The following is a 12,793-nucleotide window of genomic DNA, read 5'->3' as shown; positions in this document are numbered from 1 at the left end:
TGTTGTTCTGAGTGATCAGAAACGGGTCCTTCCCCAGGGCAATGTGCCTGCAAATGGAGAGGTCCTGATGAATCGGAAACCACACTTGGTGTGGCCAGTGAGGGGCTATCAGGATCATGTTTCCCTTGTCCTAACGTAACTTCACGAGAGTCTTTGAGATAAGTGGAAGTGGAGGGAACGCCTATAGGAGACCGGTGGCCCATGAGAGGGAGAACACATCTCTTGGTAGTGAGTGTTGGCTGCGAGTGAGAGAGCAAAAGTTCTCTACTTTGCAGTTTTGAGGTGACGCAAAGAGGTCTATGTGAGGATAACCCCAGCGTTGGAATATTGAGTCCACTACTGTGGGGTTGAGAGACCACTCGTGCAGCTGAAAGGTGCAACTCAGCTTGTCTGCCAACACATTGTCCACTCCTGGCAAGTAGGTGGCCCTGAGGTACGTCGAATGAGAAAGGGCCTCCGCCCATATCTGTGCAGCTTCCTGACACAGGAGGTAGGAGCCCGTTCCTCCCTGCTTGTTGATATACCACATGGCCACCTGGTTGTCCGTTTGAATCAGGATGACCTGGTTGGAAAGGCGATCCTGAAACACTCTGACAGCATATATGATTGCTCGTAGTTCCAGGAAATTTATTTGGTGTTTGGCTTCCTCCGTAGACCAGGTTCCTTGAGTTTGTAGATTGGCAACATGTGCTCCCCATCCGATGTTGGAGGCATCGGTTGTAAAGGTTATTTGAGGATCTAGAGCCTGGAAAGGAAGGCCTTGGAGAAGACTGGACTGATTTTTCCACGAAGCCAGAGACAAGCGAAGTGGGTTGGTGATGTGGACAACGGTTGACAGTGGTTGAGATGATAGAATCCACTGTGACCTTAGAGTCCACTGTATGACTCTCATGGCGAGATGAGCCATTGAAGTGATATGTACCGAGGACGCCATGTGTCCCAGCAAAATTAAAAAGTGACGTGCAGGTGAGCGTTGTCAAGAATGCAGTTGATAGGTGAGAGAAGTGAGAGTGAGAGCTGTTTCTCGAGGAAGAAATGCTTTTGCTTGGAAGGTGTCCAAGTCTGCTCCTATGAATGACAGGGTATGTGATGGGACTAAGATGGACTTTGGGTAATTGATGAGAAACCCTAGGGAGATCAGGGTGTGAAAAGTGAGACCTAGGGACGTCAGAGCAGTTGCTGAGAGGGAGCCCTGATCAACCAATCATCGAGGTAGGGGTAGATGTGGACACCTTGAGTCCTGACGAATGCTGCTACTACTACGAGGCACGTGGTGTAGACTCGTGGTGAGATGCCAGGCCAAATGGTAGCACTTGGTATTGATAGTGCTTTGGGCCTACCAGGAATTGCAGAAATTTGTGATGAGACGGAGTTATTGTGATGGGCTCGAGGCCCGCGCAGCCGGCACTCGAGCCCATCGGGGTAAGGCCCTTAACTCTCGCCCTACCACCGTGGGCCCCGCCCCGGCCACGCGGGGATCTTACCTTTGCGCTGCCCTTTTCTTCTCGGACAGCAGCTTACAGCCGCTCCTCGCTGCCTCAATCCAGCCCCTCCGGCCGAGCGACTCGATCCGGGGAGGAGTCCACCAGGGTTGGGCCTAGTCCTGCAGACCGACCGACGCCGCCTCTGCCTCCGATCATCGAAGTCGCGCCGCTGACGTCACCCGAGCGCGCCGGCAGAGGATTTAAAGGGCCGACACGCTACCAGGCGCCCTTTTCTCACAACACGACCGGTCCGTGAAGGAACCATCTTCGGACCCGAGTAGGAGCTGGGAGAGAGGCCCGCGCAGCCGGCGCTCGAGCCCATCGGGGTAAGGCCCTTAACTCTCGCCCTACCACCGTGGGCCCCGCCCCGGCCACGCGGGGATCTTACCTTTGCGCTGCCCTTTTCTTCTCGGACAGCAGCTTACAGCCGCTCCTCGCTGCCTCAATCCAGCCCCTCCGGCCGAGCGACTCGATCCGGGGAGGAGTCCACCAGGGTTGGGCCTAGTCCTGCAGACCGACCGACGCCGCCTCTGCCTCCGATCATCGAAGTCGCGCCGCTGACGTCACCCGAGCGCGCCGGCACACGTTTAAAAAGACGACAAGACACCAGGCGCCGCGCGCCGGGCGTCGCGCGCCGAAGGAGCGCGACAAAGGGGCCTGCCCCTTTGTGCGCCCCTTAGTGCGGACCCTAAGAACGGAGCTGTACCCCACAGAGGCAACCAAATTCACAGCACAACATTACCAAACAAACAGTTAGCATTCAGACTACCAATCCTACAAGCAAGCCCTTTACAACACAGACAACCCTATGAGATGCCGCAGTCTGCACTAACGACACAGCGTCAAAAAAAAAAAAAAATTCTTCACTGCTCAGACAACCGGACTCCACATTTGCAGACGAACAGACAGCACCGACTGAAAATAGACTTCACAGACTTCACAAAAAACAAAACTAACTAAACTAACAAACACTACCACCAGACAACTCAACTACTACCCAGACTACCAGACGCTACCACCAGACAACGCAACTACTACCCAGACTACCAAACACCACCACCAGACAACTCAACTACTACCCAGACTACCAGACGCCACCACCAGACAACGCAACTACTACCCAGACTACCAGACGCCACCACCAGACAACGCAACTACTACCCAGACTACCAAACGCCACCACCAGACAACTCAACTACTACCCAGACTACCAGACGCCACCACCAGACAACGCAACCACTACCCAGACTACCAGACGCCACCACCAGACAACGCAACTACTACCCAGACTACCAGACGCCACCACCAGACAACGCAACCACTACCCAGACTACCAGACGCCACCACCAGACAACGCAACCACTACCCAGACTACCAGACGCCACCACCAGACAACGCAACCACTACCCAGACTACCAGACGCCACCACCAGACAACGCAACTACTACCCAGACTACCAGACGCCAACACCAGACAACGCAACTACTACCCAGACTACCAGACGCCAACACCAGACAACTCAAATACCACTCAAACAACCTTCTATTGTGAACTCAGACAACCCAACAAATACCTAGACAACTAAACGCCACCAACTAATCAACTCAGCTACTGATCTAACATCCAGTCGCCACATCACTGACAACTCAGCCAATCACTGACAACTCAGCCAATACTCACTAACACCACTTTCGCTCCTAACAATGCAAACAATGTACCACGGTCTCCCTATACCGATTCTCCATCATAGAACACTACTCTCAGGAAAACCAAACATACTCTACAATCAACGAACCTACAAATCCCTCATCCCCATCATGATTACTCCAATCATTCAACTTCTAGGATTCACTCTGTTCTCACTGATTCTATTTAATGCTCAATCACTATCCAAGAAATCTCTGATTCTAAATGATCTTCTCCTAGATGCAAACCCAGACCTATGTGCTATAACAGAAACATGGTTTAAATCTACAGATATAGCATTAATTAACCAACTACCAACTCAGACTTACGACTTTTTCTCTATCCCACGACAGAAAAAAAGGGGTGGGGGCATTCTCTTAGCAGCTAAGAAAGATCTTAGATTCTCTCAGCACCCAATCAAATCTGACTCGAAATTGGAAACAGGTCTTTTCAAATCAGACTCTCTACTAATCCTTCTAGTATATGCCCCCCCAGGACTTCTAGAAGCAGATCCATCACCATTCCTAGAAATCTTAGCTTCATATCTAAAACCAGACTTCCCAACGATAATCCTAGGAGATTTCAACCTGCACGTTGATAACCCCACACTCTCAACCAGCTGCGAAACCATTCTTACAGCCATGTCTGCAATGGGATTCAAACAAATAATCAATGAACCCACCCACAAAGCTGGTCACACACTGGACCTAATCTTTGTGAACCCAGGTATTACACATACAGTACAACCCACATGCCAAAAAGTTCCCTGGTCAGACCATTCTTTAATCTCCACCACCTTCTCAATGACCCAAACGAACAATAAACACTCCCCTCAACACTCATTTCTTTACAGAAAAGTATGCCCCTCGGATGAACTCAGCAATCATCTAATCACGGAACTCTCACACATAGATGTCACATCACCTAATACAGCCGTAAATTCCTGGTCCAACATAACAGAATCTGTGGCAAACAAACTGTGTCCATGGATAACAAAAAAAGTCAAACAAGGTGCATCAAAAAGGCAGCCATGGTTTTCTAACAAACTCAAAAGCCTTAAACTTAACCTACGTCAAAAAGAAAGTAAATGGCGGAAAGCTCCTTCCCCCACTACACTTTCTACATACAAACTCGCCCTCCATTCATACAAGAGCTCCACTCTAAAAACAAAAAGGGACTTCTACGCTCAAAAGATTCATAACATTATATTCGACTCTAAAGCGCTATTCACATTTGTCTCCAATCTAACTCATGAAAACCCTTCTGACATACCACCTAACCAAGCTCAAACAAAAGCTGATGAGCTGGCACTCTTCTTCAGTAAGAAAATCACGAACCTGCTATCACAATTAAAGCCTAACACAGGCTCACCAGCTAGCAATTACGTATTCCATAATAAAGACATTTCCCTCCAATCTCTTGAACTCACCACTTCCTCAGAGATCCAAACACTTCTTAAAAAAATGAAACCCTCATCGCATCCATTAGACCAGATCCCGTCAAAATTACTACTGCTAATCCCGGACACCATAACCAAAACCCTAGCAGACATCATAAACTGCTCATTCACCCAGGGTTTCTATCCAGACAACCTCAAACTAGCATCCATCAAACCGCTCCTTAAGAAGCCTAACTTGGACCCCAATGATCCCAACAGCTTCCGTCCAATCTCAAATCTGCCTTTCATTGCCAAGGTGATGGAGAAACTAGTCAACACACAACTATCGGATTACATAGAGGAACACGGAATTCTATTCCCTACTCAATTTGGTTTCAGAAAGGCATCAAGCACCGAATCCCTTCTCATTTCACTGACTGACTACATTATTTTGGGCCTAGACAAAGGACAGGCCTTCCTTCTGATTCTATTGGACCTATCTGCAGCGTTCGATACTGTCAACCACGCCATATTACTAAAACAACTGGCGAACATCGGTATTGCAGGATCAGCACTAACATGGTTCAAGACATTCTTAGAAAACAGAGGTTTCAAGGTTAAAATTCACAACAAAGAATCCCCCAGATACCCATCTTCGCAAGGAGTTCCGCAGGGTTCCTCCCTTTCACCGACACTGTTCAACTTATACCTTCTCCCGCTTTGCCAATTGCTAAACAAATTGAACCTTAAACACTTCATATTTGCCGACGATGTCCAGATTCTGATCCCCATTAAAGAATCCATCACTAAAGCTCTAGAACTTTGGGAAAATTGTTCTCATGAAATCAACGATCTCTTATCCAGCTTAAATTTAATTCTAAACCAATCAAAAAGCGAATTCATTCTAATCTCTCCAGACAATTGCAAAATCACTACAAACCCTCCAGCCAACTTGCAAACCTCAAAAGTAAGAGATTTAGGAGTTTCCATAGACAACCGATTAAATTTTAAATCATTTATCAACCAAACAACCAAAGACTGCTTCCACAAACTGCACGTATTAAAAAGGATAAAACCCCTATTTCACTTCCATGACTATAGAACAGTGCTCCAAGCAATAATATTTGCTAAAATTGATTACTGCAACTCGATTCTTCTAGGCCTCCCATCAGCACATACTAAACCTCTCCAATTGATACAGAACACGGCAGCAAGAATACTAACAAACAAAAGGAGAAGAGATCACATTACACCAGTCCTCAAAGACCTTCACTAGTTACCAATCCATTATAGAATAATTCATAAGTCCCTCACCTCAATCTACAAGAATATCCATGGGCTGGCTCCACTCGATCTACAAATAGCTCTCAAAAAACACTCCTCCAATAGACCCATCAGAGAAGCTTATAGAGAATATCTACAGGTACCACACAACAATACCACCCAACATATAACATTGAGAGATCGGGCCTTCTCCACAGCAGGTCCCTCACTATGGAACTCAATCCCCTTAGAATTAAGACAGGAACCATGTCTCCTAACCTTCAGAAAGAGACTGAAAACATGGCTGTTCATGAAAGCATTTCCAGACCCTTAAGGATTCACTTCCAGCAATTGCAGCAAAATCTAATACAGCAATACTGAACATTTTCTATCAAATAAAATATTTATTTAAAAGAACAATTACTTAATTGAACATTCCCTTCTAAACGGAATCAATCACTACAAACCAATCACTACAATGTTCTAATTCTTATTAAACTTGTTTATCTTTCCTTTAACTCTAATCCCAGTTAGAATAACCCCTGTTTATTGTAACTTTCTCTTCCGTGCACTTGTTTTATACTACTGTAATGTATACTCTTATGTTTTAGTTATGTATGTTATAATGTATTGATCACCCCTTGTTTTATGTAAACCGACATGATACGTACTCCCGTGAATGCCGGTATAGAAAAACACAAATAAATAAATAAAATAAAATATGTGTGTAAGCGTCCTGGAGGTCTATAGAGCAGAGCCAGTCTTCCCTTTGCAGAAGGGGAAGGAGGGAACCCAAGGTTACCATCTTGAACTTTTCTCTTCGTAGGTACTTGTTTAAGGCGCGAAGGTCTAGTATTGGGCGAACGCCACCTAACATTTTTGGGATTAGAAAGTACCGAGAATAGAATCCGAGGCCCTGTTGGGAGTAGGGCACTGGTTCGATTGCTCTGGATCGGAGGAGGAGGGAGACTTCCTGATCCAGGAGTGGTAAGTGATCGGATGTTCCCCACATCAGCCGAGGTGGGGAGTCCGACGGAATTGCAAGAAAGTTGAGATGACATGGCTAGAACCCACTGGTCTGAGGTGATTGTGTGCCAGATGTTGCTGAAGTGGCACAATCGACCTCCCACTGGTACATGCAGTAGTGGAGGCTGAATGCTGCTCTCTAGGAAATATTCAAAAACCAGATGCTGGACCTGGCTGAGGGGTTTTCTGTGTTTTTTGCCTGCGAGGTTGCCTGGACTGGCCTTTCTGGTAAGGCTTAGTAGAGCAACCCTTGGATGGTGGAGGATATGACTTTCTTTGGTGGTAGAAAGACTTTTTGGGATCCTTTCTGAATGTTTTCTTAGCAGGATATTCAGAAGGCAACAAGGAGAGTTGGTGAAGAGTCTCATGGTGATCTTTGAGTTGTGCCACTGCCTGCTGTATCTGTTCACCAAAAAGATTGTCACCAGTGCAAGGCAAGTCGGATAGTCTGTCCTGGACCTCAGGACATAGGTCCGAAGACTTTAGCCAGGCCCACCTCCTCACAGAAATAGCTGTTGCTGATACCCTGGAAGCGGTGTCAAAAATGTCATATGCTGATCTTATTTCATGTTTACCCGCTTCTAAACCTTTTTGAGCCAGGGCATGTAATTGCTCTTGAAATTGCTGAGGTAGGGACTCAGCAAAGTCCTGCATTTGCTTGAAGAGGACCCTGTTGTATCAGGTCATATAGAGTTGGTAAGAGGCAATGCATGATATAAGCATTGACCCGTGAAAGACACGCCGACCTATGCATCCAGGAACTTTTGCTCCTTCCATGGAGGGAAAGAGGAGTGAGGCTTGTCGAAGAGAAAGGAATTGAGGAGGAGGGCACCGGGTCGATCGGTGCCCTCGGATCCATCGGTGGAAAAGCGGCCAGCAGCGCTTCCATCCTCGTCAGTAGCGGTGCCAGCGCTACAGGAATTTATTTTATTTATTTATTTATTTAAAGATTTTATATACCGACAGCCGTTTGCACCTCGTATCGGTTTACAGATAACTTAGAACAATAAATATAAATTAGGCATAGCCTTTACAAAGAACAGAAAAACAAAAAGGAGTATAACCAGGAAACAGAGAACTTAGGTTAGTACATTCAACTGGGAGTAAACATAAGTTAGGAGAAGAGGGTACAACTATGTGCAAAAAAAAGGGGGAGGCTATGTACAAAAGGTACAGAAAGCGCTTACAAAAGGTACAGAATGGGATCGGTAGGTGGTTCAGGAATCGGCAGCGGCATCGAAGGAATCTTGAAGCCTTGCATCGCTCTGCCGATGGCCTCTTGAATCATTTGATCCAATTCCTCTCGGAACTCTGGAACATGAAGCCCCGATGCCGGAGAAGGAGGCGGAGGCGTAGCCGGAGGGACCACCGTTGGAGGTAGAATCGCAGCTCCCATCACCTGTCCAGGTGAAGGTTGCCTCGGTGACCAGGAGCCAGATAGGGACAGTGCCTTTTCTGGATGGGCTTTCTTCGGTGGCGACTCAGACATTGGCGAAGTCGAAGGCTTGCCTGCGTCGATGGTCCTTTTCCTGAGGGGGAACAGAGGAGGTCGATGGCCGTGGAGTCGTCGATGCTGGTCGGACACCGGTCGGTGCACGATGCTGGCGCGACGTAGATGATGTCGGCTCGGACGACGTCGATGCTATGGACGGCGTTGAGGTTTTTGACCCAAAGAGAAGTTCCATTTTCTCCATTCTAGCCTTGCGACTTTTTGGTGTCATAAGGGCACATTTGGTGCAAGTAAGGACATCATGCTCGCTGCCTAAACACATTACATAGACCTTGTGAGGGTCTGTAATGGATATTGTGCGAGTACAGTTGGGGCATCGACGGAACCCTGACGCCATTGCCTGTCAAAAAATTTTTGGCGCGGTGCAGTCGACGGCTAGTAGGCCGCAAAGGCCGAACGCGATGGGAATCGACTGGAATTGGGTAAAAAACTTACTGGACCACCGCGGAAGAAAAAATTCAATAGGGGGACCCCTGTGGGGTATTAAATTATGAAGTAATTTTCGTAAGGAAAATTCCTGTCAGGAATCTCTTTAGAGCTCCTTAACCCGTGTGGCTACTGCTGAGCAGAAAAAAGAAGACTGAAGAGGGACCCCTGCTGGTTGCAGGGTTAGTGCCATCCTGGGCATGACCAGTAGGTGCCAGTCAAAGTTCTAGAAACTTTGACAAAAGTGTTCCGTGATTGGGCTCCATTCTGTGATGTCACCCATATGTGAGGACTACCATCCTGCTTGTCCTGTGAGAAAATTCATTTCTATCTTTTCTCTTCAAGATCTTCACTATCTCCTCCTCTCTGACCAAAGTCCTCTTCATCTCTTCCTGCCCGCTCTCTCTCCCCTCCTTTCCCTTAGGGTGTGCTCCATTTCTCCCATCACTTTATTCCTCCTCAAGCTCCTCTCCATCTTCCAGCCCTCTCTCTCTCTCTCTAAGGTTCCTCAGTTTCTTGGGACACAGTACTATGGTAGCCCAGGAGGACAGGGACATAGTGACAGTGTGCTCCCTATCCCCTCAGACTCTCTTCCACCATGATGCAGGCTTCCTTTGTAATCAGGACGCATCAGGGAGGAGCCTGGGTAAAAAAAACAAATCAAAAAACTATGTGGTCTCTATGCTCATTCCTCCCTCCCTTCATGGAGACCTTCTCTTCTCCATAACCTCCTCCACCCCGACCCCATAGACCTTCTGCCCCTCACCCTCCACCAGAGAGCTGTCTTATGAAGGGGGTTAGGTCCTATGCCTGACTGTGCTGGCAGCAGCAAGAGCAACAGGTGTAGCCTAGCGCATGGTCTGATCTCAGACTCGGTCTCCCATATGGAAGCCAGAAGGGATCAAGGCCACTGCAGATGCCGGGAGTGGAGTCCCACCTTGGTTCAGGTTCTGACCTATGCCCCTTTCAAAGCTTGCTGTTGCTGCTGCCATGAAATATGGACCTGGTACTGACCTTTCTTTACAATGAAATGTCTCCATTCAGTAGTGTGGAGGAAAGCAAGAGAGTTGCTCTGGGAACAGGAGGATGATTTCTGGAGAGGGAATGCGAGCATCTGCTGCTGTGGAGGCTGGGGGTTTGCAGACTACCCACGCTTATGTTGGACAGCATAATGGCCCTGCTGGCCCCCAGCCAAATAGCGACCACTAGGCCACCTTACAGAGGAAGAGCAGCCACATAGGCTGGGAGCACATGCTTACTAAACTTCCATGCTGCCGTCACACCACTGTTCTCACTGCCTGGCAACAATTAGTGTGGGATGTGTCAGCTGCTACCCTAATGACTTCTGAAAAGTGGCAAGGTCCGACGGGGATGGACCACGTTATGGATATCCTCTTTCTTACAGACTTCCACTGGGCACCCAGGCTTATTGCTGTTAGGGACAGGATATCAGGTGAGGTGGGCACCTTTTTCCTCCACAGCATCTCTGACATGTCAGGTTGGGGCAGAACTGCAGCCTTTACCTCAGAAAGCCTTGGCGGGGGCCAGAGCTGGTAAGGAGGGGCATTGGATGGATCTGGTTTTGGATACCTGCTGCTGCTGGCAGGACATGAAGGTCTGAAATCCTGGAGCCACGCCGAACCCTAGTTGGTCGATATAGGGAGGCTCATCCTGGCTGTGAATCTGAACTTTAATCCCAGCTTCGAAGGACGTCTCATCTAAGAGCAAGGCAGAGGAGAGGGAATGGGAGGGGTGGGGGGTGCAGAGTGGAAAAGACAGGTTACTGGGAAAAAAAAAAGCAAACTGCAGAAAAGAAAGCATCACACAGCAAGATCCACAAAGAGCAGCAGGGCCTACTCAAGATGAAAACACAGAAGACACTTCAGGGTTTTAGGTTTGGCTCTATTTTTGCTGCACTTCTCCAAATCTTCCCTAATTCATGTGGTCGGCTCGGCTACCATGTTTGCTCCCTAAATATTGCTTGAGGGAGTTGTCTGCATATATTCTGGTGGTGGAGAAGGGCAGAGTCTGCACTGGATGAATCTTAGCACAATGGATTTTGGCCCCAGGTGTGCTGGGATGTGAGATTCCTGGTGATGCTGTTGTGTTTGTTGCAACTTACACGAGAGTGCATGGGGGGTGCAGATTTGATCTGGAAATGGACAGAAATAAACCTGGGCATTCCTAGAGGATCTAGAGGTGCAGACAGGATCCAAGCATGCAGGACAGCACGAAAGTCAAGCAGGACCAATGGGGGTGGGGGTTTGCTAGCAGGCATGGACGCATGGAAAGAGAGACAGATTTTATACTGGAATAATGGTTTGGGCCTTGGAGTTTCTCATTTTGCAAATGATTGCATTTTTACTGTCTTAGCAGCACACACGAAGATGTGCACACGAAGCCAACAGGGTCCCTGACTCTAAGGGCTGCCCTGGACTTGGATGTGAACCAGCCCCAGCCACTCGGAGCTTTCCACCATCTACCACTGCACTTATTGGGTCTCCAGTAAGGTTACATCAGATGAAGGGACCTGGGGGAAGCAGCAGGCCTATCCCATCAGTCTTCCAAGAATATCCTGGTGCTCATCCCTTCACTTTTATCTGGGTGGAGGGGGGGTGTGTGTGTGTGTGGGGGGGGGGGGGGGGGGGGGCGGGGCGGGGCGGGGCGAAGGCTATGGCCACTCAAGAAACATTCTCTGAGTCCCATTGATTCTTCTCCCATTTCAAGGTGAAGACTCTCTTTCACCATCTGTGAAGTTAAAGGTGTTTCCTGTACAGGGAAGAAAATTTGGAATCCCTACCCTTCCCTCCCAAGGCCTAGGCTTCTGCCTCTGAAGCTCTGCTTTTTATTTGCAGGAGCTCTTTTCTCAGCCATTGTAATCTGCTGTGCAAATGGCTTCCCCAATAACCTGCTTCCTCTTTTTCATGCTACTGGAGCTTTCTGCCCCCTTTGCTGTCCTAGCTGGGACCTTGTAGAATCCATGCACAGCCCTCTGGTTACATAGCAGAGTGCCCTGGGTTGAGAGCCTGAGAGATGGAGCCAGAGCCTCCTGGGAGAGAGCGTCCCGAGGGAGCCTGCCGAAGGCAAGGGGAGAGAAGTCAGCAAGAGCATGACCGGAGTAATTGTGAACCACTGCATGTCCCCAAGAGAGGACCATGGCAGGCAAGTAAAGAAGTCCCGTGCCCATGGAGAGGGATATGGCAGAGGTGAAGGCCGCTTATACATAAGTAAGGAGGGTTTCCAGAGCTCTAGGAACACCTGGTAAGGGGCAAGGCCTAAGGAGAGACAATCCCGTAAGGTTGGAGCGGGTATTAAGAAGCCCAGGTTTGGGCAGCGCATCTGGAGAGAACCAAAGAAGGCTCGGAGACAACAACCCAGAAATCAGTCGGTTTCCAGCAGCTAATAATCCACTTACCTGGATTTATTTATTTAAAACATTTGTATGCCGCACCATCCTATGTTCTGGGCGGTTTCCAAATGTATATTCATAATATGAAATACAAACAACACACAAATTGTCAACAATATAAAAATAATTGTAAAAAGTAAAATAATAAAAACAATTCAATAACTCAATATAATAAAACTGAAAACAGATTACAACTGCCAGGACAAAATGCTAAGTTTCGTAGTTGATCTTGATATGGCTGACTTATGCAGGTTAACTCTATTTGTAATTATACAAACGGGCCTAAGTCTGGGAAGATTTGCCCCGTTATTTTCATTCCCTTGCTGATGAATGGGTGATGGGGATGTTACTGAAGAACAAGACAAAAGAATCAAAGATAATAGGCCAAGGCTTCTTACCTGTTTCACCCCAGACAGGCAGGTACTCGTCCTGTTGAATGTCCAGCATGAGCTCCAGGCCATTCCCTGTCCCTCCCTTCAGTGTGGTGAGTATCTCGTACCCTTCCTTTCCTGAGTTAAAGGTGTAGCACTTCCCATAACGGGTAAAGATCTGAATCACAAAAAAAGAAAAGAGGAGAGAATATGAGATCAATAACTTCTGCATTTGAGAAA

At 47.8% G+C, this 12,793-nt stretch overlaps 1 protein-coding gene across 1 annotated transcript in view; it reads right to left on the bottom strand.

Annotated features, from left to right (window-relative positions):
• Positions 1 to 12,793, bottom strand: part of LOC115086235 (acid-sensing ion channel 1C-like) — a 132,566-nt gene that overhangs the window by 67,602 nt on the left and 52,171 nt on the right. The window contains exons 3-4 of the mRNA XM_029592695.1: positions 12,581 to 12,731; positions 10,364 to 10,491 (exon numbers count right to left, since the gene is read on the bottom strand). Coding sequence (XP_029448555.1) covers positions 10,364 to 10,491; positions 12,581 to 12,731 — 279 coding nt within the window. The remainder of the gene's footprint in view (positions 1 to 10,363; positions 10,492 to 12,580; positions 12,732 to 12,793) is intronic.

Source organism: Rhinatrema bivittatum, chromosome 2, assembly GCF_901001135.1.
Source record: "Rhinatrema bivittatum chromosome 2, aRhiBiv1.1, whole genome shotgun sequence".
Taxonomy (NCBI): Eukaryota; Metazoa; Chordata; class Amphibia; order Gymnophiona; family Rhinatrematidae; genus Rhinatrema; species Rhinatrema bivittatum.
Note: the sequence above shows the minus strand (reverse complement) of the source record. Positions and strands in the feature narration are given on the sequence as shown.